The sequence below is a fragment of the Magnolia sinica genome, chromosome 17, assembly GCF_029962835.1.
Source record: "Magnolia sinica isolate HGM2019 chromosome 17, MsV1, whole genome shotgun sequence".
NCBI lineage: Eukaryota > Viridiplantae > Streptophyta > Magnoliopsida > Magnoliales > Magnoliaceae > Magnolia > Magnolia sinica.
This window is the reverse complement of record NC_080589.1, coordinates 705,918-733,841: the sequence shown is the minus strand read 5'-3', so window position 1 is coordinate 733,841 and position 27,924 is coordinate 705,918. Positions and strand designations below refer to the sequence as shown.

Sequence of the window (27,924 nt, the reverse complement as noted above, 5' to 3'; positions counted from 1 at the left end):
CCAATGTATTATTAGAAGTACGTAATTACTCTCAACCAATAGTTGTTCTAATGAAGCCCCCCGAGAGTTAGGATATCAAAGAATTATATAGAATCAAAATGACACAATTGTTCCAATATGTATCACTCTCTTTTCTTCTTCATCCTCATGGTTACAACTAATTTGCAAACATGGGCATCTTTTTGTTATCTTCCTACAATCCCTCCTCTTATAAAAATCCCATTTCCCAGACACATCACCACCCCCCAAAAAAAAATGTCATTCCCAAATGCAACGTATCATCCACTTGTTCTCTCATATTGCACTTTTTCATTCAAGTACCAAAATCTTTTCAAAAAGAAGGAAATATACTGAATTATATTCGTCCACCTAAGGCATAAACCTCATACTATCCCACTGAAAAGTGGTACAAAGCAGGAGAAGTTCATGTGGTACCAAAAAAGAGAAGGCCATGCAATAGCCCAATTGCATGTGTCACGCCAAACACCGCGTCGTTTTTCTCTAATACATTCCGACCTACAAAATGTGATAATCGCATACTTTAATTTTTTTTAATTTGGATATTTTTTTGTAATGATCCAAACCGTTTACTTGATGAGTTTCAACTTATATGATGGATATGAAACGTATAAAATCTCTTAAGTTTGATTATTTCAGCCATTTGAAACTTGGGTCTTTGGCTTTGGAAATGGATGGTCACGTAACCTTTGTGTAATTGAAAGATTAAAATATCCACTCCGATAATTTTCTTGTGCATGCATCCAAAGGGTGGCCTACTATATAAACGGTTTAGATCATTGAAAGAAACCCAATTCAAATGACTACAGTCCCGAGCTATCACATTGCAACGTTGAGATGTATTAGAGCAAACCTCAACACCGTATCAATCCACGAAAACGACCGGCAACTGAAAATACCCGCATTGAGCAAAGAAAAATACATTGATACTCTGGGGACTACTATGGAAGATAAACAGGCAGTTTGAAGTTACTGTGAAATTGCATACGTGGAAAGGATTTTATTCGAAGTAAACCGTCCAGATCATGGCCAACAGTTTGGACGTATGGTGAAGAAAATATTACTCTTATATATTTATCTAACTATCAGATTTCTGGACATTTATTGGACGGTTAAAATGGAGAATATCCAATGGTCTCATTCAAAAATCTAAGTTTCCATGAATCAGAGGTTAGGATTATTCAACCAATCTAATTTTCAGATCTAAGTTAGAGACAGTGAGTTCCCACAGTTCAGTCGGTTGAATTTGAGTCTGCATATGCCACGTGTACCTTTTCTAAATGCCTGCTTATCAAACTTCATACGAAGACAGAGTATCGAACAACTACCCTCAGAATAATGTGGAATGCTTTCTAGATATATGCTGCTTCCAACATAGGATGCTGCAAGTGTCGCTTCGTCGGGTGGGTCCCAAAGGATTTGTATAAATACTCAATAGACTGCTGTTGGATTGTGCAATTCAGGTTTCGCAAGCGTCTTTCTCAATCTAGGAAGTTTCTGCGCAGGTATTGTATTTTTTTATTTCGATTTTTGAATTGGAGAAGGATTATTTTTTCTCTATGATTGGAATTTCTTCTCCAAATGTTTTTTTTTTTTTTTTTTTTTTTTTTTTGTGCAATTTGGAAGTTGGATGATCTTTTGCATAGCAAATGGTTTCTTTTTTGAATTTTAGAGAAAATGGGTTTTCATGTAATTTGAAAGTTGGATGATATTTCGCAATAGCAGATGGGTTTCTTTGAATTTTATAGGAAATGGGTTTTTTATGCAATTTGAAAGTTGGATGATCTTTTGCAATGAAAATGGGTTTTTATGCAATTTGAAAGTTGGATGATATTTTCAACAGCAAATGGGGTTTTTTTTTTTTTTTTTGGAATTTTGAATTTTGAATTTTGAATTTTATAGCAAATGGGTTTTTATGCAATTTGAAAGTCGGATGATCTTTTGCAATAGCAAATAGTTTTTTTTTTTTTTAGCAACTGGGATTTTTTTTTCTTTTTTTTCTTTTTGAATTTTATAGCAAATGGGTCTTTATGCAATTTGAAAGTTGGATGATACTTTGCAATTAGCAAACGGGTTTCTTTGGATTTTATTGCAAATGGGGTTTTATGAAATTCGAAAGTTGGAATTTTGTAATAGCAAATTGGTTTTTTGAATTTTATAGCAAATGGGCTTTTTATGCAATTTGAAAGTTGGATCATCCTTTGCAATAGCAAATGGTTTTTTTTTTTTTTATTTAATTTTATTTTAGCGGCTGGGATTTTTTTAAAATTAATGGCAAATGGGTTTTTATGCAATTTGAAAGTTGGATGATTTTGCAATAGCAAATGGGTTTTTTTTTTCCCTAGCAACTGGGCTTTTTTTAATTTTATATCAAATGAGTTTTTCTGCAATTTGAAAGTTGGATGATCTTGCAATATGGGTTTCTATTTTTATTTTTATTTTTTGAATTTTATAACAAATTGGGTTTTTATGAAATTTGAAAGTTGGATGATTTTTTTCAAAATCTAGGACTTTTTCCTTCCCATTTCTTTTGATTGGTCATTTGATTTTCTTGTGTTTCTTCCTTTCACTTTTTTTAAATTTTCAATTTATTTCAATATCTATGAATTTCTTGTATTAAAGGATTTCAAATCTCTCTTCTTGTCATGATCTTCTGGTTAATGTAATTTCATTTCTATTGCATTTCTTGCAGGCTTGAGTTTCGGAAATGGGTGCTGTCAAGAGAACAGATGGAGCCAAATACGATTGCTTGCTTTTTGGTATGTTTTAATCCTCAAGGGTGTGTTTTGTTGCACAAATTTCAAGAAATGTTTTAACCTCTTCTTTTTTTTCCCTTTTTTTCTTCTGTTTTTTTCCCCTTGAAAATTGTATGTGAATGGTACTTTCGGTTATGATGCTTGTGATGTTTTTCTCAGACATGGATGATACCCTCTATCCATTGAGTTCGGGCCTTAACTTAGCCTGTCGCAGGAACATTGAAGGTAACTCTCTGATCATGCCATGAATATAATTCAACAGAAACAATGGAGAAAATATACAGTTTTCGGTCGATCAATTTGATTAGCCTGACCATATTGTACACTCTTGGGTCCACCTATTGGGAATCCAAACTGTTGATACGGTGGGCAACATTCTTCCATCAGATGATCCCATCATTTTCTCTGCCCAACACTAGAGTTATTCTCATGGTAGCTTCACAATGTTTGATTGCTGGTTGCTTGCTTTCCAATCAAACCATCCTCCTTTATCCGGGCTTGGGACTAACAGCCACAACTGCTACCAAGCATAATAAGACAAAACGCCATATAATACGTAAAATGTAGGGGAATTTCGATGCAAAGTACTAACATTGAGTGACATCGATCGCAGAATACATGTTGCACCACCTTCATATTGAAGAAAGCGAAGTTCCAAGGATGTGCTTCGAATTGTATAAGGAATATGGAACAACCATGGCTGGTCTCAAGGTAAAAATAAAAATAAATTTGAATTCTTGCTTCCATTTCATCATGTTTTTATTCCTTCAGTCTCTATGTATTTTCATGATGGTCATAAAATGGATGGTTTTCACATCCACAGGCATTGGGTTATGAATTCGACGATGATGAATTTCATGAATATGTTCATGGGAGATTGCCATATGAAACACTGAGGCCTGACCCGGTGCTGAGGAACCTTTTATTGTCCATGCCGCAAAGGAAAATCGTATGTTGATCCTTTTTTCTTTTTCTTTTTTTCTAAAATCAATTTGGAATATGAATGTAAAGTACATTAATCACCAAAGTCAGGGAGTATAAAATTGTGTTGTGGCAATTTTGAGGAAATTCTAACTTGTGCATGGGGCTAATGTCCTTTGCAGATCTTCACAAATGCTGACAAAGCCCACGCTGCTCAAGTTCTCAGTAGGCTGGAATTGGAAGATTGTTTTGAAGGCATTATATGCTTTGAAACACTCAATCCACCTCTTAAGCCTGATGATGATGAGGTGGAAAATACTTCGCCTTTGACTGATGATTGTCCAGTTGAACAAGAGGAGCATGCGGCTGAACAAGAGGAACATGCATTCTTCACCGAAGGTGATTCAGAGACCGAAGCCTGCAAATGCACCCAAGCAAATCATTTGGGACCCAAATCACGAATTCTTTGTAAACCCTCTTTGGAAGCAATGGAAGCTGCTATTCGAATTGCCAACATTGATCCGAAGAAAACAGTAAGACATGAGCCAACTTCTACTCGAACATTTGCACTTGTTTTCCATCATTTTGAAACTGGGGCTTCTGTTTTTTCAGATTTTCTTCGATGATAGTGTTCGAAACATAGCGTCGGGCAAGGCCGCAGGCTTTCATACTGTTATCGTAAGCACCCTCAATCTTATATGTGCAGATGTTTCAATGTATTTAAAGAAAATTTTGATGTAAAACTAATGCATGTGAGTGTGTAATACAGATGGGGAGCTCTGAACTGGTACCAGGGGCAGATGTTGCTCTGAATAGCATACACAACATCAAAGAAGCATTGCCAGAGATATGGGAAGGTGACGGAGAAGATCAGCTGGAGGCCGTGGGCCCTGCCACCACTGTAGAAACTGCAGTCCTTGCTTGAAATCCCCATATATGTGAACCCATCTTGCAAATATTAGTGTTGCAATGAGGGGAAGCCTGTCACCTAACTAAATAAGTTTGGAAATATTTAGAAAATTAATTTAGCTGGTCAATTGATGTTGTCTCCCATTTCTCCTCGATGAATCTGGTGAGAGAGAGGGAGAGTGTTTTGACAACAAAAAAAAAAAATAGTATGAAAATTGAAGGCCATCAAGAAATGTGTAACATTTGAAGCATTTCCTTCTATTCTCCCAAAGAGTGATTCCAATTCTACTAGTGTGTATCATATCAGTATCGCATTAGGTATTGCACTTTTGGGATACATATATGTATTGGACTTTTTAGGAAACATTAGGAATTTGATCATTTTTTTTTTTAATGAAACTTTAGGAATTGTTAAAAAAAGACCTTAATACACACTTTTAAATCATAACATTACAAAAAAAAAATAGTGTACATAATAGGTTTTCTTTATATAGGGTCATAAGTTGTGTTGTCTCACTAAACTGATGCAATTATATTCAAAATGAATTCATAACAGTTATAAATATAAGAAGACATTTATGGAAATACAACTAATAAATTTGTATTGAAAACCAAAAAAAAAAAAAGAGATGTAAAAATTTAGAAATATAGCTGTGATTGATGTGTTTGGATGTTGCTCATATTCATATAGATCATCAAAAATAGGCCAGTCATATATACACTCAATATCAAACTGCCCACCTCCCTTTCCTCTTGACATGTTTTACCTGTAAAAGAACATTATGATAGCAAGGGCAGGGTATTACATCAAAAAAAAAATTCACATTTATTAATTATTTTTAAAATATATTTTTCAAAAAAAAATCATCGAACACCTATAAATACTCAAAAAAAATGCAGCCAATTGTGATAAAAAAAAAAAAAAAAAAAAATTTAAAACATTTTTCAAATAAAAAATATTTTTTACTTTTTTTATTAAAATATTTTTAAATTCTGGAAAAAAAAAAAAAACCATGAACTAGTAGATCATGCCTTGTACATATTCGACTTCATGCTTAAAGTGTAAGATTGCAATGATTTTGGGAGAAATTTGGAACTTTTTAAAATATCTCTAATTTTTTTCCAAATTAAAACTACCCTCAAATCTCAAAATTAGAATGCATGTAATGATTATTTCATCAAACACTCTTAAATATTATGAAATTGTACTCGATTCACTACAGATAGAAGTGAAATTTTGAAGAAAAAAATTGTATTTATAATAATTTTTAATTAAAAAATTCAAAATTTCACGAAAAATTCATAAATCAGTAGATCATGCCCTTGTACATTTTTTATTTCATGTTTGGAGTGTAAGATTGCAATCAATTTGGGAGAATTTTAAATTTTCCTCAATTTTTCCCAAATTAAGTCACCTACCCTCAAATCTCGAAATCGAAGGTTGAAATCCTTAATTTTCTATACCAAACATGAAGAATCAAAGATTTCTAACATTTTCACTCTGTTTTTGTATGATTTAAATAAAAAGAAATGTATGAAAATGCAAAATACCTCACCAATTTGGAAACAGGCCCAAATCCAAGAAAATGTTGAATCTGATTTGAAATGTAGCTTTTTCTTTCAAATTCTTGCAAAGGATGGATGGAAATCCACCCACAAGCTGATTGGAAGAAAAATTTAATGGAAAATGTGAAAAAAAAAAAAAAAAAAAGTTTTTTAACATTTCCAAAGAAGCATTGTGGGTTCCTGCATGATATCAATGATATTTGTCACTATCGGTAGGTATCGTCAATACTAAGTAACATTTCAAAGAGAAAATGGACAATATATCAGCGATATCAAAAAATATCACCGATATTATGTGATACATTGCAATAATTCGGGCGATATTCAGGATTTTTTGCATTCCAATGATACTCGAAGGATATTTTGTATCTTTGAAGTGTGATATCAATGATATCAGCAGATAGCATTAATACTACAAACATTGAATTCCATACAGATGGTCCACTTGCAAAGGATAGAAATTTCAGTGAGCCCCACAATGGATAGGCCAAAGCTAGGAAAAAAACCCGGTGCCAATCCTAGGGACCTATTGTAGGTGGGCCTATGCCTCTTCTTGCTTTGGGAGGTGCTCCAGTCTCTGGTTTTCAGCTCCGTTTGGTAATAATAATAATTGTCAGCCAAAAATATAAGTGTTCACCAGTTGAAGGTGGACCATTGTTGACTCTTATTCACCCTGTCAATCGCAGTTCTACAAAATCCTTCAATTGGGCAGTTAGGATCATCTTTTCAATGTGATTTTTGGCAACGGCTCATCTACAATGGGGCTGGCTGTTCATAAAACCCCCCAGTCTAGGATGTACATTTTCATTCAGAAAGATGTGCTTTCACCCCATGTGGATGAAGACATATTTTGAATAAGAACATGCATGAATTAGTGGGCAAATTTGCCTCAGCACTACATGACTCCAAAGGACACAATGGAATAAGTATGCATGCCTCTGTGGAACAGACATACATTCACTTATAATGTATTCTGTAATATTTCCACACTCATAATTGTTTTCTAGCAGCCACCAAAGCTTGATTGAAATTAGTAAAGCAAAATAAGATGAAGAAATGGGCCAAACAAAACAATATGGGCCAAACAAAGGATTTCACGCCTGTGTTCGTTGATGTGAATGAGCCAATCAGCTGTCCATGGGCAGCTCTCCACAGTTGACAATCCTGCAGGGCAACTTGGGTGTGTCCATTCTACTTGTTTCTTGGGATTCGAGCTTCCGTACGACATCCATTCCCACTATGATGTGTCCAAACACGACATGACGTTTATCCAACCACGGCGTCTGCTTCACATGCACGCAACAACTCAGATCAATTATATAATTCGTATGCTTTGTCAAGAGAAAACAGAAACATTGTCCCTGCATTCACCTAAGGAAAATACACACAATGACATATCTGAAGTACACTGAACTACATCTAAACATGGCAGATGTAGTTCAGTGTACTTCAGATAACATACCTTTACAGTGCATATGAAAAATTGGCTGCCATTGGTATCAGGACCTGCATTAGCCATGCTCAATACTCCAGGTCCAATGTGCTTTACTGTAGAAAAGAGACATCCAATACAAGGATGTTTTCGGTATTAGTCAGTAGCTGTATACTGACAAAAGAGATGATTGAAGGTCTTATTCCACTTATTTGTACTGTTCTCATTCATATAAAAACAAGTGCTTTTCTGTTTGAGAGAGAGAAGTAATTTCTTATGCATGAGAAGTTAATGAAATGCAGTAAAGGCACCCAAAAAGGCCTAGCTTTATCTTCATCAGAGTCCATTTGAAAGCCATGTCAATAAACTACCCTTGATAGCTTAGAAACAAAATATTCAGTTTTGGGGAAAAAAGAACAAAGAAAAAGAAAAAATGAAAAGTTGTTTTCCAAAGGAATCACAGGCCAAAATTTAGCAACTTTTCATAAAGATAGTTTCTCCATAAAAGGGCCAGAAATTCTGGATTAAAGGGTAAAAGAACATTCTGGGTCCTTACTCTTCCCCCGGTGGTAGACTCACAAGAGTTTCAACACCAGGTCAAGGGTTTGAGTACCCATAGGTGGTGAAATCCCACTACGGAGTGACTGTGTGGGGGTGTGTGTGCGTGTGAAAAAAAAATAATAAAGGTAAAAGAAAACACCTAAACTCAAACAAAAGGCAACAGCTGTAAGGTGTGGAAAGTATATGGGGCTAAAAAAGCTATGTGATTGTTATGGGCAGGTACTATTCTAGCCACAGTAATTTTGTAAAGTCTACAGTGCTTACAGTTGAAGTTTTCATCTTTGAACTTGGAACCATATATGCTCACTCCTCCAGTTCCCTGTAATTAATTAAAAACACAAAATCAAGCTGGGGAATCAAAATAATAAACCAATAATCCATTTTTAAGAAACACAAACAACCTCACCATTTGCAGAGCATAAAGATCGCATCAGCACACTCTATAAGAAATGGGAGCTCCAATGGGACAGGTATCACTATAAGCTTACTGTGGTACCAGGTAGATGTGAGGCTCACTTATGTGTTCAAGGAATTCAATCTGTCCATAAGTGTGTCACCGCATAGACTCCCAAAGCCCAAACATCGCTCCAATCCAAAACTCAGATAGGCCACAGAACAGGGAACATATTGGGAGGGAAGGTCCACCATTGATTAGTGTGGGGTGCCCACCATGTTGTGTACATATAATCAAAGGCCGTTCAGACCCTTCATCCAGTCCAGACAAAGCATCTGGAAAAAAATTCAAGCTGTTTTGCAACTTAAGTGGGCCACTGTGAAATTCAAGGGTTGGGGCTACCCTTCCAGCATATTCCCTTTTTATGTGGCCCACCTTAGTTTTGGATCGAGCTGATTTTTGGGATCTGATAGACGCGTTGGATTCCTTGAACAGATCACAAGGCCCCACATCTGCTCAGTACCACGGTAAGCTTACAGTGGTACTGGTATCACGGGAGCACGCCTGATAAGAAATTCTCTCTAAATTCTGATTACAATCATTCAAAGAACAGAGTTTTACACATATTTACAGAACGCCGAATGCAGGGCCAACATCACCATTGTCATCGCTTTTTGATGTAGGTTTTACAAATCCCGTTTAACAAAAAACAGGAATTCTTGTGATTGCTTGGCAAAAGTGTGATAACCGGCTGGACCACTTGACATCAACCCTCCTTTACCGGGCTTGGGACAAGCTCCCTCTTCAGTAGGAGGTGTATAAAATATGATTTGGCTATTTCAAATATAGATAACCATAAGAACCTTCTGTCATCACTTGCAAGCAAACAAAGTAGAGCATGTAGAAGACCACACACTCCATAAGTGAACATTTATTGCTCGTCCAATTTTGGACATAAAGTATGCAAGACCACCAATTACTTTCTCATCTCTATTAGGAAAAAAAAAAAAAAGTGGCTAGGAGTTCTTTAAGAAACTGCACTCGGAAGCCTCAGGTGTACCCTCATGTTGACTCGCAGGCTCAATGACAACTTGGAAGGAAAGATCATAAGCTGAGGAGACCTACAAGGAGATGAAGACAAACAGTCCAACCCCATGTTCCCAGCCAATGGCAAGGGCCTTATGATTGCTATGGACAGAACACCGAGTGAAGGATAGAATGGTTAAGCTAGTGGCTATTGACTATCGAGTTTTAGCAGTTTGTTCTCATTGTATTCTTCCAACACACACACACAAAATTGGTATGGTTTGAGCACAATTGTATTCTTCCATCGTATTGCCCAACTTGTTAAAGGGCAAGGATCTTTAATATGCTATTAAAAAATCTCAGAAACCTCTTACTTACATTTTCTATCTCTGCACTCCTAATACAACAAAATTTCACCCTTTGCTTTAGAAAAAAAGAAAAAAGAAAAAAGAAAGTCTCTATTTTAAAAGAACACCAACAGAGTCAATGAAGTTTCCTCAATAGATATTCCACATCCCTGTTTCTTCTTCTAAACACTCAAGTTGCAATAGAGGGGAAGAACATTAACAACTGCCCCCAAGAAAACATTTATATAGATGGTTCTAATTGAGCTAGACAAATTGGGAGATGGCAGTGATTTCACCTTTTTAATATCTTTTAGTTTGGTTCCCACAGTGGCCAACTCCCCGGACAATTGTTGGCCAAGGAAGGTGTAGTAAGATAATCCTCAAATGGATGGTGTCCCCATTCCATTGACTAGTAAAGATACTAACTTCTTGTCAACTTTTTACTTCCCTTTAGTCAAATCGGAAATCCAATAGAGCTTACCAAAGAATTCCATGAACAAATATGGCTAAGAAAGGTAAATCAAAGTTTCTATAATGTTGATACCTTAAGTGAAGTAAAAAAAATCAAGGACAAGAATAGCTTCTTTTTTTTAAAAAAAAAAAAAAAGGGGTCTTAATTGGAGTTTAATTATGTTGATCCCTGACTTCTTTGATCCAATGGAATTGTAAAAGGATTCCATGAACGATTGGTAACAAAGTGTTTATCAAAATTGTCTCTTGTTTCTACAATTTCGATTATGTTTGGATTATCATGTCATTGAGTCAATAACTGCACCCAAAATGTCCTACCGAGATGCTTTCATTAGTTTTTGGAAACAAAATACATTCTAGGCTGTGATCTAGCACAAACTAATGATTAAAATCCCTACAGAAAACCCTTCAGTAAAAGGTAAAAGGTAAAAGCTAGGAAAACTAGCCTATTACATGGTACAGAGTAGTATGATGCCATAAAGTCCTAATCTGTGTCCTTCAGAGTGTCCATGTCATCGATTAGGCTGAGGTAGAAGTAGTGATAGCCTTTGGCGTTTAGGCATCTCTTATAGCCAGATGGGCATCGGGATACTGGCAAATGATGCGTATTGAGTATCTTAAGAGGCATAGCTCAACTGGCAGACTGAGTGGAGATACCTCGTTTCAACACTTGAGGTCTTGGCATCGATCCCTAGTGGGGGTGGCTAACATGGAGTGTGTGTACTGACATGGGTGTGTACTAACAAGCTAACCCAAAAAAAAAAACAAAGAGGTATCAGCTTCAAATAGCCATATAGCCTTGTGTTGTACGCTAGTCAAGAATTCAACATTACCATGGGTCTCAAGGAGGCAAAAGAGTGCCTTCAAACAATGCTACCACCCATGATGGGCTCCTTAGTGTCTAGTGCTTAAGGGTCTGCGCTTGGCGCAGAGGTATGTGCCTGGCATAGGCTACCGCTAGAGGAAGTGGAACTGACATCTTAGTGCCTGTTAAGGTATTTAGTAAGGGTAACGTTGGCTGTAAAGGTCATTGCCCTTACCATTACGATACAGGCCATAATGACCATTATGGTCTTTTAAAAATAAAAAATCAAAACCATCCCACTACAGGCCATTACGGGCTATTTTTCCGTAACAGCCATTACATGACCGTTTTTGCATACCTTGGTGCAAGTTCATGGAACAATGGCTAAGGAATAGTGCTTTGCGCCTAGCACGGATGCTGCAATGGATCTGCACCTAGGCACAATCTTCTCCTGAGAGGTCTGCACCTAACACAGAGCCTTCCCCTAGGAAGTCTACTATTGGCTCAAAGCCTTTCCATTGATATTGGAAGTGTTCAAACTGATGAGGCTCACTTCACCAACGAGACAAACATCGATGTCTAAAGTCCTGAGAAAATGGGAGTGAGAAAGATTGATCCCCACAAATGATCCGTTAGGGGATATTTATACTCCATGATGTCAATTTTGCTCAATGATCCTCAATCGAGTGGTCCTTTTCTTATATAGAAATTATTTTTCTAATTACAGCATAATATCTCCTAATTGCAGCAGCATCTATATCCCCTAATTACAGCATAATATCTCCTAATTACAGCATCTATATCCCCTAATTACAGCAGCATCTATATCCTAATTACAGCATAGTATCTCCTAATTACAGCAGCATCTATATCCCCTAATTACAGCATAATATCTCCTAATTACAACATCTATATCCCTTAATTACAGCAGCATCTATATCCCCTAATTACAGCATAATATCTCCTAATTACAACATCTATATCCCCTAATTACAACATAATATTTACAGATCTGTTTCCTAAATAACTATACAACAATTTATTTATGGTAAGTTTGTTGTCTATCCTTCTTCCGGGAGTAGGGCAAAGAATTGCTTTGACCTTGTTCATAGTGATGTATGGGGCATTACTCCTGTCATTTATCATGCTCATTATAAATATTTTGTGACATTCATAGATGAACATAGTCGGCATACTTGGATATATTTTCTGCGCTATAAGTCTGAAGTCTTTGCTGTTTTCAAATCGTTTCTAGCATATGTTGAGAATCAATTTACCAATAGCATTAAGACTTTACGATCTGATTCTGGTAGAGAATATATGTCTCATGAATTTCTTGAGTTTCTTCGTCACAAAGGAATTGTTTCTCACCGCTCGTGTCCTTATACGCCTCAACAGAATGGCGTGGCTGAGCGCAAAAATCGACATTTATTAGATGTTGCTAGGACCTTGTTACTTGCATCTTCTGTTCCTCCTAAATTTTGGATTGAAGCTTTAGCTACAGCAGTATATTTGATTAATAGGTTGCCTTCTAAAGTGCTAAATTTTGACTCTCCATATTATCGTCTGCATAAACAGCACCCTAGCTTTCTTGACTTACACACTTTTGACTGTGTCTGTTTTGTGCATCTACCTTTGCATCAACGTCACAAACTCTCTATGCAATCTGTGAAATGTCTTTATGGGATATAACTTATCTCAAAAAGGATTTGTGTGCTATGATGCTTCTTCCAATAAATTTCATATATATCGTAATGTCGTTTTCTTTGAGCATCAATATTTCTTTCTTAGTTCTATTACATCATCTCCTGCAGTTTCTATTCTTCCTCACTTTGATGATATGATATGCCCTCCTGAACGCTTCAAGCCTGGTTTTGTGTATGAATGTCGTCGACCAACTCTACCCCTTCCTGAGTCTGATCTGCCACCTGATCCCATTTTGCATCCTCCTCGACGATCTGGCCGTACTTCTCATCAACTGGATAGGTATGGTTTCCCTCGTACCTCCTTCATGGCTACTTTATCAACTATGTCGATTCCTAATTCCTACTCACAAGCTGATAAACATGAGTGTTGGAGAAAGGCTATGCACGAAGAACTTCAAGCTCTTCAAGAAAATCAGACTTGGGACATGGTCCTTTGTCCTTCTCATGTCAAGCTAATTGGATGTAAGTGGGTTTTTTCCGTGAAACTTCGGCCTGATGGGTCTATAGACTGTTATAAGGCTTGTTTGGTTGCCCTTGGTAACCGCCAGGAGTACAAGGTTGACTATGAGGAGACCTTTGCTCCTGTCGCTAAAATGACCATTGTGCGTACTATTATTGCCATTACAGCCTCTCAAGAATGGTCCCTTTGCCAGATGGATGTGAAGAACGCATTTCTTCACAATAATTTACAGAAAGATGTTTACATGACACCTCCTCCTGGCCTCTACTCGTCGTCGACGTCGAATGTGTGTAAGCTGAAGCGCTCTCTGTATGGTTTGAAACAGGCTCCGGCTTGGTTTGATAAGTTCCGGGCTACCTTACTTCGATTTTCTTGCATCCAAAGCCAGTATGATTCTTCATTGTTTCTTTGTACGACTTCTGTTGGTATTGTTCTTCTTCTAGTTTATGTCGACAACATTGTCATCACTGGGACTAATTCTGCCCTCATTGATCAACTCAAGCAGCATCTTCATGATTCATTTCACATGAAGGATCTTGGTCCTCTCCGGTATTTCCTCGGTTTGGAAGTTCAGTCCAATTCCTCTGGGGTTTTCCTGCATCAGCATAAATACACGGAAGACTTGATTTACTTGTCTGGTTTGCAGGACTCCTCTTTAGTGGATACCCCTTTGGAAGTGAATGTCAAGTATCGACGTGAGGAGGGGGATCTCCTTCCTGATCCCATGGTGTTTCGACAGTTAGTTGGTAGTCTCAATTATCTCACTATTGTACGGCCTGACATCTCCTTTGTTATCCAGCAAGTCAGTTAATTTATGCAGTCTCCTCACCACCTTCATCTTGCCACAGTCCGCCGAATTATTCAATATCTCTGGGGTTCCTCTCACCGTGGCTTGTTCTTCTCTACTGGTACTCCTCTTCACCTTATGGCTTTTAGTGATGCTGACTGGACAAGTTGTCCTGATACTCACCAGTCTGTCACGGGGTGGTGTATGTTTCTTGGTGATTCACTTATCTCTTAGAAGAGTAAGAAACAGGATCGTGTTTCCAAATCTTCGACCGAGTCCGAGTATCGTGCCATGTCGGCAGCCTGCTCAGAGATTATGTAGCTCCGTGGCTCACTTGCTAAAATAGGTTTTCCTCAATCTACTCCCACTCCTCTTCATGCTGATAATACGAGTGCTATTCAGATTGCTACCAATCCCGTCTATCACGGGCGTACCAAACATATCAAGGTGAACTGTCATTCTATTAGGGAAGTTGTTGATACTTGGGTTATCTCTCTTCCGCATGTCTCAAGCGACCTTCAGATAGCGGACGTCTTCACCAAACCTATGACACGACTACGTCATCAGTTTCTAGTTGGCAAATTGATGCTTCTTGATCGACCAGCATCAATTTGAGGGGAGATGTTAGTAGGATAAACAATAAACTTGCCATAAATAAATTGTTGTATAGTTATTTAGGAAACAGATCTGTAAATATTATGCTGTAATTAGGGGATATAGATGTTGTAATTAGGAAATATTATGCTGTAATTGGGGGATATAGATGCTGTTGTAATTAGGGGATATAGATGCTGTAATTAGGAGATATTATGCTGTAATTAGGGGATACAGATGCTGCTGTAATTAAGAGATATTATGTTGTAATTAGGATATAGATGCTGCTCTAATTAGGGGATATAGATGCTGTAATTAGGAGATATTATGCTATAATTAGGGGATATAGATGCTATTGTAATTAGGAGATATTATGCTGTAATTAGGAAAATGATTTCTATATAAGAAAAGGACCACTCGATTGATGGTCATTGAGCAAATCTGACACATGAGGGTCTTGATTTCCTTCCAAAAGTGTGCTTACATGGTTCGATGTGTCAATTTCTCATTGAACGAGAGAGCTTCATTCCATCGAATCTTAGAAGCCAAGCAAACTGGTGCAAAGGCTGGCGCCTACTTAAAAAGTGTTAAGCACTTAACACTTAAGCATCTGTGCCTATGCCTGGGGAGACAGCAGAGGCTCTTTTTTTTTTGGGACTTCCTAGCAGAGTGCCACTATAGCAATGATGCAGAGGGTCCATTTTCAGGCACAGAGTATCTGGAGTAGAATTGTAAAGGTGTATAGAGTCCAAAAGATGTGTTTGTGCTCATTTCATCAAAGTGCAAATCATATGCCAATACAAAGGTGTCAATTAAAGTTTTTATTACACTGATCAATGAGGTGAAGCAAAAAGTACTTGTATGTCCAGCTGCATCCAGGTACGGCAGTCAATTTTGGCTCTTTGATTGGAAATCCTAATTTGAGCACAGTATTGAGCAATGATAATGACTAGATTTAATTTTCCGATCCATGTGGGTGGGAAGATTCTAAGAAATCTCTAGGCTAAAGCTCATCAGGAAAGGCTAAGGATACTCTATAAGCCAGAATTATCCAAAGATTAATTGTAGAAAGGGACTCAAGTGTGATTGTGTGGGCATCATTCAAGCAGTTAGAGCCGTGGAGGTTGTTGTACATCTTTTCCAAAATCAATGACCTTAGTGCTAGTCCAAGCATTTGGTTTGCCCATGTTTCTAGAGGGGCAAATGAATACCAGATTCATTAGACAAAGATGGTGTGAGAAGATAGAACTTCGTATTAGACGTGTTCCCCCTTCATGATCTCTCTCTTTCAAATAAAATGTTCACTAACAATAAAAAACAACAACAGCTAACTAATGTCTAATTTTAAGATGGAAGAGAGAACAGTCATATATACTATATGCAAGGTAGATGAGATGTATGATCACGAGGATCAGAATATCAGCGGAAGCTTGCTTAATAGAATAGGTTCATACTTGAGGAGATGAATGTGTACTTAAATTGATATCAAGTTTCACTATCCAGAAATAATTTGTAGGACAAATGGCTCGCAATCAACTTTTCAACAACCTATGTGATTGACTATTATACAATGCTTGTGGGAGTTATTGTGATCTCATTGTTCACTTGTTTGTCCCAACCCAGATAAAGGAGGAGAGTTGCATTAAGTTGGTACCCGGCGTGAAACTTTTGCCACAACTTTGAATCTAGACAATAAGGTAGTAAGAAAAGACTTGAAGACCCACGGATTAACTAAGGATATGGCCCATGGTAGAGTGGAATGGTATAATAGGATTTGTGTAGTTAATCCCAATTAGTTGGGATAAGGTTTTGATAATGATGATGGAGGGATGGATGGATGTGATGAGGACATCCAAGCACCATTCAGAGTATACCAGAGGAGGTGAAGAGCTTAAGCCCCAATTTGAGCATCTCTATGGTTGGATGATCATTATATGGGGTCCGGATTGAGTACGTATTCGTGTTGGAAGACCCCACATGCATGTTTATGCATCTTTGAAGGCCCACACTGGGAAGATGCATGTGGGCTTCACATAAGAGCCGATTTGACACATCTACACCGTTGGATTCATTGGATACACTTGTTGGACCACTGGATCATGACTGTGGACCATTTTGATCGTGGGATCATCTTGATTGTGGACCATTAGACACGATGGAGTCATTGGATGGCTTAGTTTAGTTGTTTTGTTCATTTATTTTAGGAATTTTAGTTTATTTTATATTTTAATTGAAATAAGGGGGTATTTTGGACATTTCTTAGCACTAAGGGTGTTTTTGTAAAAACTCCCCAAATAAACTATGAAGGCTTGGCCGTGTGAATGCCCTAGGGTTATTATGCATTAAATGAAATTTTTCTCTTTTTCTTTTGAGCAACAAAAAACCTACTGTGAATGGAGTTGGTGTGATGCCATGGAGTGATTCCAACCTATCATTCTCTCTCATTCTTCTCTTCTATGTAGTTCCTTCACTTATTTCTTTCCCACCTTCTCTTTAATTCTTCCTCTTCTTTTTCTTTTCTCAACCCAATCAAACCATAACCCTTCCAAATCTCAATCCAATTAAACTCTAATCAATCCAAACCACAACCCCATCAAACCCTAACCCATCCAAACCTACCCCGACCACCCTGGCCCAAATCTCTATCCGTACGACCATAAAGACGCATGTGTACAACAGTCCGTACAGACAATCCCCCTTGTCCCATGGCCCCTTGCTTAATCTCCCTTGTGACCTTGTCCCTTTATACTCCTTGTCCTTTACTTCAATCCTAAACCCCAAAACCCTAGTGCCCAAAACCCTAATTCTTACCACCCTAAATCCCTAATTCCTAAACCTAAATCCCCGATTTCCAAAATCTAAAACCCTAAACCTAAACTTAGTTTAGCCAAACCCTAAACCAAGTGAATTCCTTTGAATTAAGAATAATCCATATGCTATGTGGAAGTTCTACCTTCCATATATCCTAATCAATTCATATTTTGTTAGATCTGTATTGCGGGATTTTTTATAGCTTTAAATTGGAGCATGTTTTGTTACTTGGATTCTTTAACTTTGTAATAGAGTAGTTGCATTGTGTGTTTTGATTGCTTTAATTAATCCGTTATTTAGTTTCAACACATCATTCTAGGTTAAACCATCCGCCCTGCATCAGGATGGATGGAGGGCAATCCTCTTGAACTCTTGAAATAACTAGTATGACTAACATCAAGAAGGATTGAAAATAAAAAGGTCACCATAAATTCCTGCATCCACCTTTTCCACTTTTCCTTGAAATAACTTCGAGAGATTGAGAAAGATGTTGCCCATCGAATTCAAGCAGGGTGGAAGAGCTGGAGATGTGTTTGGAGTTATATGTGATCGTGTGTACCACTCAAACTGAAAGGAAAATTTTATAGGATAGCCATAAGACCAGGCATGCTTTATGGGACAGAATGTTGGGCAGTCAAGGAACAACATGTTTATGAGATAAGTGTAGGCTGCTGAAATGAGGATGTTGAGATGGATGAGTGGCAAGAAAAAGAAGGATAGAACTAGAAATGAATACGTTCGAGGGAATTTAGGAGTAGCACCAATAGGTAATAAGATTAGGGTAAGCAAACTTAGATTGCTCATGTCATGTGCAATGGAGACCTAGAACTGTGCCAGTTGGGAGTAAGTACAAGTTGAAGGCTCTGAAAGGGCAAGGAAAAGGCCTAAAAGGAGGTGGTGGAGGTAGTAAGAAAAAACTCGATGACCTATGGTCTAACTAAAGTTATGGACCTTAATAGAGTGTAATAATGAAAAAGGATTCATGTAGCCAACCCCAATTAGTTGGGATAAGGCTTAGATGATGGTGGTGGTGATAGATGCTTCTCGTTGCTTATAATTCCATGGATGGCAGCAGACAAGTTGGAGAGGATTCCCAAGGATTTTCCTTGGGAACATAAAGTGTGGTTTGTAATTATTTCTAATCAAATGGGAGGATTTCCAGAAGTCATAATGATAAGGGACTCTACTGTGAAGTGGTTTTTTTAGGTCAAAAGGGTTGCTACCAAGAGAAGATAGGATGGAATTATGAAAGAAGTAACAGGCATGTACGAGGAAAGCAACATGGTTTCCTCCGACAGCTGATGCAACAAAACTCAACTCTACTGGATGTTCTTTCAGCATTCTGGGGAAGTGAATCGCATTATTCTTTACCTTACAAGGAGGGTGATAAAGATAAAGAACATTAAATATACTGGTAAATCTATTGTGTGCTTTGGGCTAATGTGGGAAGAACAATAATTGCTGAAGAATTGAGCATGCTTGTCTATTCTTCAATACAAAAATTATCTATTGGCAACAAATAGGCTAATGAGCCAAAGTCAGCTTAAACTTAGCAGCACAGCATCAACGAGCAGCGAATTCAGACAATCATCATAAGCAGATCAACTGGAGTTATGCATGTTGTCGGGCATGTTTTTTTTTTTAAAGGATCACATGGGGGTCCTACAGACAAATCCAAGTGAGGACTTTGCCATAATTTTCGTATAGGTGAACTCCCTAAAACATTACCAATTAAGATCAATGAGACAAAAACTCACATTTCCTGCTTGAAAGTCCCCACCCTGGATCATAAAATCCTTAATAATCCGATGAAAGGAGCAACCCTTGTAGCCAAATCCCTTCTCTCCTGCATGCACGAAACCATGTAATTCAATGTCAAAAATGCATGCCTGTTATACAACCTTCAAGCAATCAGCTCTTCCATGCAAACATGCTTTTGAAGATGACAGGAATGTAGAAAGGAAGCTTGCCTGTGCACAGCGCACGGAAGTTCTCAACAGTGACTGGAACCTCCTCTCCAAAGAGGCCCATCACAATCCTTCCCACAGGCTCACCCCCAATTTCTACATCGAAGAAGCACTTTGTTGTTACTTTTGCTTGCAGCTCTAGACCCTAAAATATCAGAAGCAAGTCAGATTATTTAAACAGGACAAAAATCTTACCACCACCCCCCAAGGGAAATTGAAGCTAGTACTTTGTAGGTCACAAAGGATAACGAGGATGGGACTTAATTAGCAATAAAGAGAAACACTGGACAATTTAGAAACAAATTTCAAAAATTAGTAAACCAAATGAATGTCTCACTTAGGAAAACACCATTTGGTAATAATACTGAATACAATTAATTCTCCACATTCCCACAGAGAACAAGCAAAAGGAAGTGGAAATAGGGTCTTATATTTGGTTTTTCAAAGTGTTGATATTCTGAGCATTTAGATGGGAGCAAGAGTCTTATACCTTTTAATTAGGGGGTAAAGATCGTAAGTTGATAATAATTTTCTAAGAATTTTTAATGAATCGAGACTCGGACTGAGTGAGTGAATAAATAGTACTAATTGGGGTGTGACCCATGTGATCAATTTAGAAATATATATATATATATATATATAAATATATATATATATATATATATATATATATATATATATATATATATATATATATATATATATATATATATATATATAAGTCAAAGAAACTCGGAAAAGAGAAATTGGCGACTAACATGTGCAATCATTTGGGATCATGATAAGCTTCAGTTAGGTTACTGGGACCTCAATATGACATAAGCTCAAAAATGAAACAAGGTTTCAATTATTTCAGATATATTTCAGGTCATCCTACAATGTTCTTTGTTGAAAACGTGATTTTGGGTTTTACAATTGGGAAGAAATGGAATCAGCATCCTGATAAAAACTCAAGTTGACCTAAAATATGTTGTTGACGGCAAAAGCACCACAGTTTGGCATTTTTTGTTAGGTTTGTGCTGTCTCCAGAACTTCTCTTTCATGGTTTCCATTGATCGTCAGCATCATGCATTGTGAGATTATGTTTTGGGGCATTTAGTGGGACTGTATTGCTACTTCTGTATTGAAGCTATATTTTGAGCACCCAAAGAGTCTCTACAATCTCACTATAGGCTTTTGGTAACCCATCAGACAACCAAAGAAAAAAAGAGAAATTTCATAAGCCACTTCCTGATGCAGTGTATATCTATCTTCTGCAAAAATGATTATGAAAACAAATAAACTAAAGAGAGTTGCTCCAGTGCTCCTAGTTGCATTGGGAACCTTAAACAGTCCAATAGATTGATCTGGACTATCTATTAGGTCCAACACACATTTCCCAGGATGCCATGCAATTATCACAACAATCTAATGATCTTAACCATCTGATCAATGACCTCTAATATGGATGGCCAAGATCATTTATATAAAAATAGGTCTAACCAATAACTTGGTCCATCTATGTGATAGTTCCCATCATTGATTGCTTATGATTATAAAGAACTACTTCTATTAGGAAATCCTAACCATCCCATCCATGGGTTGGAAAAAGGATGGTAACAATTTTTTTAAAATGCCAAATTTAGGATGGGTTTGATCATCCGATCAGGCTTATTTTTGCATGGTAGCCCTTGAAATCTGTTCTAGACTTAATGGACTGTTTAGATCAAACTATTGGACTGTACAAATTACCTGAGGCACTAGGAGCAATATAGTTTGCACTGCTCTATGAGCATTTGAGCATTCTCTAAACTAAAAACTTCCTTTTTGTCATATTAACACCATTTCTCTTATTAATGATGTGGTTGAATGCACGAACACTTGAATTAAACTAATAATTCAGTTAAGTGGAAATGACCAAATTGTAGTTACCTTCAATGGCATTCGTAACGAGGACATAACACACAAATCACAACTAAATTCCTTTCAAGTCCAACACAATCTAATTGCAATTTGGATCCTCCACCCTCCATATTAACATTAGCAATTACAATTTGAACCAGTCCGCTTAATTGAACTCCTTATCGTAATTCAATCCAATAGTCATCCAAACATAACCCAAATGATGATTCTATCTGCACCAGTAGTAACTAATGAGAGCTTTTTTAGTAGGCCATTGCAACTTACCGGTGCCATAGAGCTGGTGCACACCATTCTTCGGTACCCTGCTGATTGTGTTTTCGAAATTTGCTTGACAGGAACGCAAACTGAATACTTAGACTTCGACGACAACGCTTGCCCATGGCCACTTGAAGTTGGAATGTGGGTGTAATTTGGGTGCAATTTCGCAATTCGAGGGAACATGTATTGCTTACTAACATTTGAAATGCCATCATGGCCAAAACTACCCTGCAAGAAATCGGGGCATCAACGCACTCCAGACACTGAAGTGATGCCATGGTGAAGAAGAGAAATGTGGATGAGCTCGGCGAGCTGCTTCCCAGCTACTCCCCTCCTGCACATAGCGACGTGGCAGAGCTATGCAAGATCCAATCCGCTCATCTTGTGGGACCTACTGCGTAATAGCCTGGGCCAGTCCCCCATTCATCGATAAGACACATGTACACCAAATTCGGACAGCTAGTCGGCTTCTCTCAACCGTCCATTTCTTCCATACACGCATGGCCCACGTTATGAGTAGCAGGACCCCTTCCTGATGAGCAGCTTGGATCCGCACAAGCCTGCGTTATGAGAGCTCGTCAGGTGGGGCCACCACCAGTGAGGTGAGTGTACTTACCAGAGCTCATCGAGACGATACGGCCGAGTCGGGGCCGAGTCAGCGCCGATACCGGTACGTATCTGGCGACACGTACCGGTTTCGGACGATGCTTACTGATCATGATTCTTCTTTTCCATGTGCTGAGAATTTCATGCGACTAGGCAAGGCTGCGAGTAGAGTTTACTAACCTGATGAAGAGCGCAAGTAGGCTTTGCAAGAGAAAACGCAGCGGCCATGGCGGAGGAGACGGAGCTTCCACAGCACAGAAGGGATAAGGCGAGTGCAAGGAGGTTTATATCGGAAGCAGGCTTAGTTTATCGTGCGCCTCGTGCGCACGCGCATTCTAGCTGTCGGTCCATTGGTGCGCCCGACGGGTCCTGGGAATGTCCGCCCAGCAAACGACGCCAACGAAATGTTACGATAGCGACAGCTTGTGTGTAATGCTGTCGGGGAATTATACGATTCGTGATCCGAGTTTGAGGTTCGTTAATCCGGACCATTGATTTGATGTGTCCACTGGGATGGACGTGTCTTGTAAAATGTAACCTTTTTTGTTGCTTGTAGATAAACGGATAGGATTACAATATAATATAGGTTGGCATTCAATTGGAAAGGGTCCTATATTGGCCTGTATAATCTTCCAATTAGGGGACTTATCGGGCCTGCTCCATCCACGGTCGGAATCAACGGACCGATGGTCCGAAAAATAGAAAAATGGGCCTACTTGTCAGAATTGAATCCTACCTGTAGGATTCGGGGATGCAGCACTGTCTCATGCAATTATTGGTGGAGACAAATAGAGCTTGGCACGGAACAACTCCACTGGTCTGACTTGTTCAGCTAGATTCGAACCGAGTAGGTTAGGGGTCGTTTGCACCGTGGATTAGAGGGGACTGGAGAGGATAAGCAATCCCTAGACTGTTTGGCGGCGTAAAGCAACTGGTGTTTCAAATTTAGGGGGTTTCTAATCCCCTCTGTGAGGGGGTTTGCAATCCACGGTGAGAGCTTGGATTACACTAAAAATCATTTCAATAGTTACAGGTGTAACATGTGTTACTGTACACTATCATTTTATTGGGCACATGGCCCACTAATGATGATCAGCTCGGTCCAAACATTGTCCAGCACTGTCCAAACATTGTCCATATTAATCAACGACTAAAAATCACTGGTTAGTCACTCAGACATGATCTTATGCCTGCGGTCCATCCGAGACTTGGAATTTCATCAGTTTCAGGCAAAGCATATATTTCAGCAGGCTTATCACAACCATAGTGTCAAAAATTATATATCTCACTAATTAGGGATATTAAAGTTGATTTAGTAATTAAATTCAAACCCCTATAAATATACCATGCATAGGTATTTTTGAATTAAAGTTGATTCACACTCCAGGGTGCCAAACACACGGGAAGGATTGCCAATCTAGGGGGTTTCCAATCCTGGGGGTTCCGAATCCAGGGGGTTCCAAATCCAAGCTCCCAAATAGGCCTAAGTCGATTCAGTCCGAACTCAAACCGAGTCAAATTCGGGTCACTCAAACCGAGTAGACTTGGTCCAATCCGAACTCAAACCGAGTAGAATTCGGGTCACTCAGTGACTTCAAATCGAGTAGAATTCGGGTCACTCAAATCTAGTAGACTTGGTTCAATCTGAACTCAATCCGAGTAGACTTGGTCCCATCTGAACTTACATCGAGTTGAATTCAGGTCACTCAAACCGAGTAGACTTGGTCCAATCTGAACTCAAATTGAGTAGAATTCGGGTAACTTGGTGACTTCAAACCGAGTAGAATTTGGGTCACTCAGATCGAGTAGACTTGGTTCAATCCAAACTCAAACCGAGTAGACTTGGTCCAATTCAAACTCAAACCGAGTTGAATTCAAGTCGCACAAACCAAGTAGACTTGGTCCAATCCAAACTCAAACTGAGTAGAATTCGGGTGATCACTTGGTAACTTGGTCAAACCGAGTAGAATTTGGGTCACTCAAACCGAGTAGACTTAGTCCAATCTGAACTCAAATTGAGTCGAATTCGGGTCACTCAAACCGAGTAGACTTGGTCCAATCTGAACTCAAACTGAGTCGAATTCGGGTCACTCAAACCGAGTAGACTTGGTCCAATCCGAACTCAAACCGAGTAGAATTTGGGTCACTTGGTGACATGGTCAAACTGAGTAGAATTCAGGTCACTCAAACCGAGTAGACTTGGTTCAATCCAAACTCAAACCGAGTAGACTTGGTTCAATCCGAACTCAAACCATGTCATATTGGGTCACTCAGTGACTCAACTCGAGTCGACTCGAAATCCAACTTAGTACTTACTCGATCCCAAACCTAATTCGTACATATTGAAATACACACACACACACACTACTGATTTGACGTTTCAGATCTGAGACACCGTGTAACTCGGTTCAACTCAACTCAATGCCCCGCTCTAGAGACAATGGACCAAGGCAGGACCTGGGGGAGCCCGAATCTCTTAGGCCTGAGCCCGACCATAGCCTTAGCCAGGCTGAAAATGCCTTGTCCCTTAGCCTATAAGCCCGACTGGCCTGACTAAGCTTGGGGAGCCCGAATCTCTTATGCCTGAGCCCGACCATAGCCTTAGCCAGGCTGAAAATGCCTTGTCCCTTAGCCTATAAGCCCGACTGGCCTGACTAAGCTTGTTTTAGGGAATGATCTTAAAATTGAAGTAAATACAAATCTTAGGTGAATCACACAGCAGGGATTAAATTCTCACTAAGAAAAGCTTTGGAGCCACAAAAGTTTGGGATCAAGATGCTATTTGTGTTTTCCTTTTATCCAGGTCCACGGATGGAAAATAAACATTACAGTGGACTCTTGAAAGCTTTCAACCATGGGCGTTCAACTACCACTATTTCATGTGGTATTGTCCACCTGAGATTTGTATCTACTTCATTTTGGGACTATGCGCTAAAATAAGCTGGTAAAATGGATGGACCGTGTGGATATACAATACATACATTGAGATGGGCCCCATTGCCAGGGTTGAACACACCTGTCTGGATCCAAGGGCGCAACTAATCTGCATCCTTCCAAGATATCCTCCATCCACAATAAATTCCAAGTATAACCAGTTGAATCACTAAAGTTGAAAGATAAGAAAAGTTGTCAGTTGACCAAGTCATGCCATTCAAATCTCCAGGTCAAGAACCTCACTTGAATTTGAATTAGGTGCGAAGACACTTGCAGCATTGGTAGATGGGCCTCATGAGAAGAAGAGACATTGTCCATCTTTTGTCATGGCAGATTTTAGTAAGTTTTCGAGAATCTCCAGCAAAACCATAGATTCAGTGATTATCTTTAAACTATACATATATGGAACCATCAAGAAACATCCTTAAACCATTATAACAGTTGGCTAAATTACCTACCGGATAGGTTCGATGGGTCACGCCGCGCAATTCATCATTGGCCCTAATACAACCCGGCCCAAGCATAGGGCCTATTTGAGCTTGGCCCTAAAGCTAAGTTTAAGGGCACAAGCCCTGCCCTAGGCAGGCCAAACAGGTCCATGGCCACCCCTGCCATTAGATTTTATGGCAAGGGAAGAACTTTGATATTCTGGCAGTGTGATGGTCTCGTACTCATGCAGTCATAATTATATGGTTGACCTATTTTTTACTCAAAATTAAACGGTTCATGTAGTGTTATACGAGACGAATTATATGCCAATAATATCATTGAATGGATGCCTAAGTATCCCATTAGGGAAAAACAGTCCCAATTCGATCAATCTTTCTTTGTAACTCCATATGAATACAATAGTAGTAACAAATCTCATTATGGGGAGTTTTTTCTTGAGATAATATCCAAAAAAAAAAAATCTTCTTAAAGATAATTATTAAATGTTAGTAAATAATATTAAAATTTAAAAATATAGTTATTTAATGATTAATTAAAATTATGACTAATGTTCACATTTCTCTTCCTGATTGTGACGGAATCTGTCAAGGGGCCAGTGGATGGGGCTTTACCATGGCTTTAGGATTGAAAATCACCCTTTTGCCATATGTCATATGCAATTTGCAGATGACACTCTCCTATTTTGTGAGGCAGATGAAAAGATAGTGGATGCTCCTAATATATATGATCATTTGCTGGTTTGAAGTTATTTCAAGTTTGAAAGTGAATCTCTCTAAGTTATTTGGTATAAATTTAGACATGGAGGCAATTATTTCCTTCGTTTCTGCTTTTGGTTGCAAGGTTAGTACTCTTCCCGCCCTTTATTTAGGTTTACCGTTGTGCATTGGAAAGCCCCCTTTGGTGTTGTGGGATAAAATCATTGAAAGAATGGAGAAGAAACTTTGTCTGGAAGTTTAATGTGTTGTCTCTTGGAGGCAGATTGAACCTAATTAAGGAATCATTGTCCAATTTTTCTGTTTACTTTCTCTCTCTTTTTCAATGTCCAAAATTGGTTATTTTGAGAATTGATAAATTGCATAAAGATTTCCTTTAGAAAGGTGTGGTGGCTACTGAAAAATTCAATTTCCTTTTAGTGGAACGAGGTATGTGCTCCCTGTTCTGGAACTGACAGTGGGGTGTACTAACAAGCTAACAAAAAAAAAAAAAAGGTAGTGCGAATATAAAAAAAAACCTAGAGTTGGTTAATAAAGCCCTTTTGGGAAAGCGAGTTTAGAGATTTGCAATAGAGAATGATAGTTTGTGACACAATATTGTTGCAGCTAAATATGGGGTCTCTAATGTTGGTTGGTGGACCTTTATCGAGCTGCATTCCTTTGGAAAGGACTTGTGAGGGTTACTAGGCTTCTCTGAGAAAAAATTCATGTTACTCAGGAAATGGTAGGAGAATAAGATTTTAGTTGGACTTTTGGTCTGGTTCTTTCACCTTGGTTAATTCCTTTTTGAGTTTGCCGCTATCATGACCTCAATTCTCGATATTTTGGTAAGCCAATGTTTTGCTCGAGATAATGGAGGGGCATAGATCCCTCCCTTAAGAAGGAACCTTAATGATGTCCAAATTGTGGACCTAACACTTATTTTCATTCGATTGCAAACCTTTCATACTTCCCCGTCAAGTGAGGATGTTGTTTAGTGGTCGTTGACTGGGACAGGCTTCTTCTGAGTATGATCGTTACGTAACTCCATTTTTATTCCTGACATCTCAGCTTCTTTCGATATCACATGCCCGTTATGGTCTTATGGGGTGCCTCCTAAAGTAGTAACATTGAATGGATGATATGACGAAATAGGGTCCTTATGATTGACAATTTGTGTAGAAGAGGGATGCAACTCCCAAATGTTTGCCTTCTACACATGTAGGAGTCGGTCAACCATCTGTTCATTCGTTACTCATTTACCACTAATATATGGTGGAGTGTTCTTCGTCTGGCTAGAGTCGCTTGGGCTATGCCAAGCTCGGTGGAAGCTCTCCTCAGTAATTGGCACGAGGAATCTGGGGGAGCGGTTAGGAAAAAAGTGGCGTGTTATTCTCTTAGCTGTGTTTTGGGCCCTCTGGGCTTAAAGAAATAATAGTTGCTTTAGAAATAGTGCAATGTTGATGGCGGGGGTGTTCTCTAGGGTTTTAGTTTTCTTTAGAGATTAGGCTCCTTAAAGTGTTTTTGTTTGGGGCTTCAGGGTTTGGTTTT

General features: G+C 38.6%; 2 protein-coding genes across 2 annotated transcripts; one reads left to right on the top strand and one right to left on the bottom strand.

Annotated features, from left to right (window-relative positions):
* The first annotated feature begins 1,376 nt into the window (after positions 1-1,376).
* On the top strand, positions 1,377-4,905 carry LOC131231386 (uncharacterized). Its single transcript, XM_058227550.1, has 8 exons — positions 1,377-1,523; positions 2,711-2,777; positions 2,934-2,999; positions 3,388-3,485; positions 3,598-3,723; positions 3,878-4,228; positions 4,308-4,373; positions 4,465-4,905. The coding sequence occupies exons 2-8, from the start codon at positions 2,726-2,728 to the stop codon at positions 4,618-4,620; spliced, it is 915 nt and encodes a 304-aa protein (XP_058083533.1). The 5' UTR covers positions 1,377-1,523; positions 2,711-2,725; the 3' UTR covers positions 4,621-4,905.
* A 2,188-nt stretch (positions 4,906-7,093) lies between these two features.
* LOC131230901 (peptidyl-prolyl cis-trans isomerase A1-like) lies at positions 7,094-22,643 on the bottom strand. Its single transcript, XM_058226921.1, has 7 exons — positions 22,478-22,643; positions 21,698-21,919; positions 19,535-19,676; positions 19,322-19,410; positions 8,428-8,482; positions 7,633-7,718; positions 7,094-7,453 (listed from the first exon to the last, which is right to left on the bottom strand). Exons 1-7 carry the CDS (start codon positions 22,523-22,525, stop codon positions 7,298-7,300), a joined length of 798 nt encoding a protein of 265 aa, XP_058082904.1. The 5' UTR covers positions 22,526-22,643; the 3' UTR covers positions 7,094-7,297.
* Between the last annotated feature and the right edge of the window lie 5,281 nt (positions 22,644-27,924).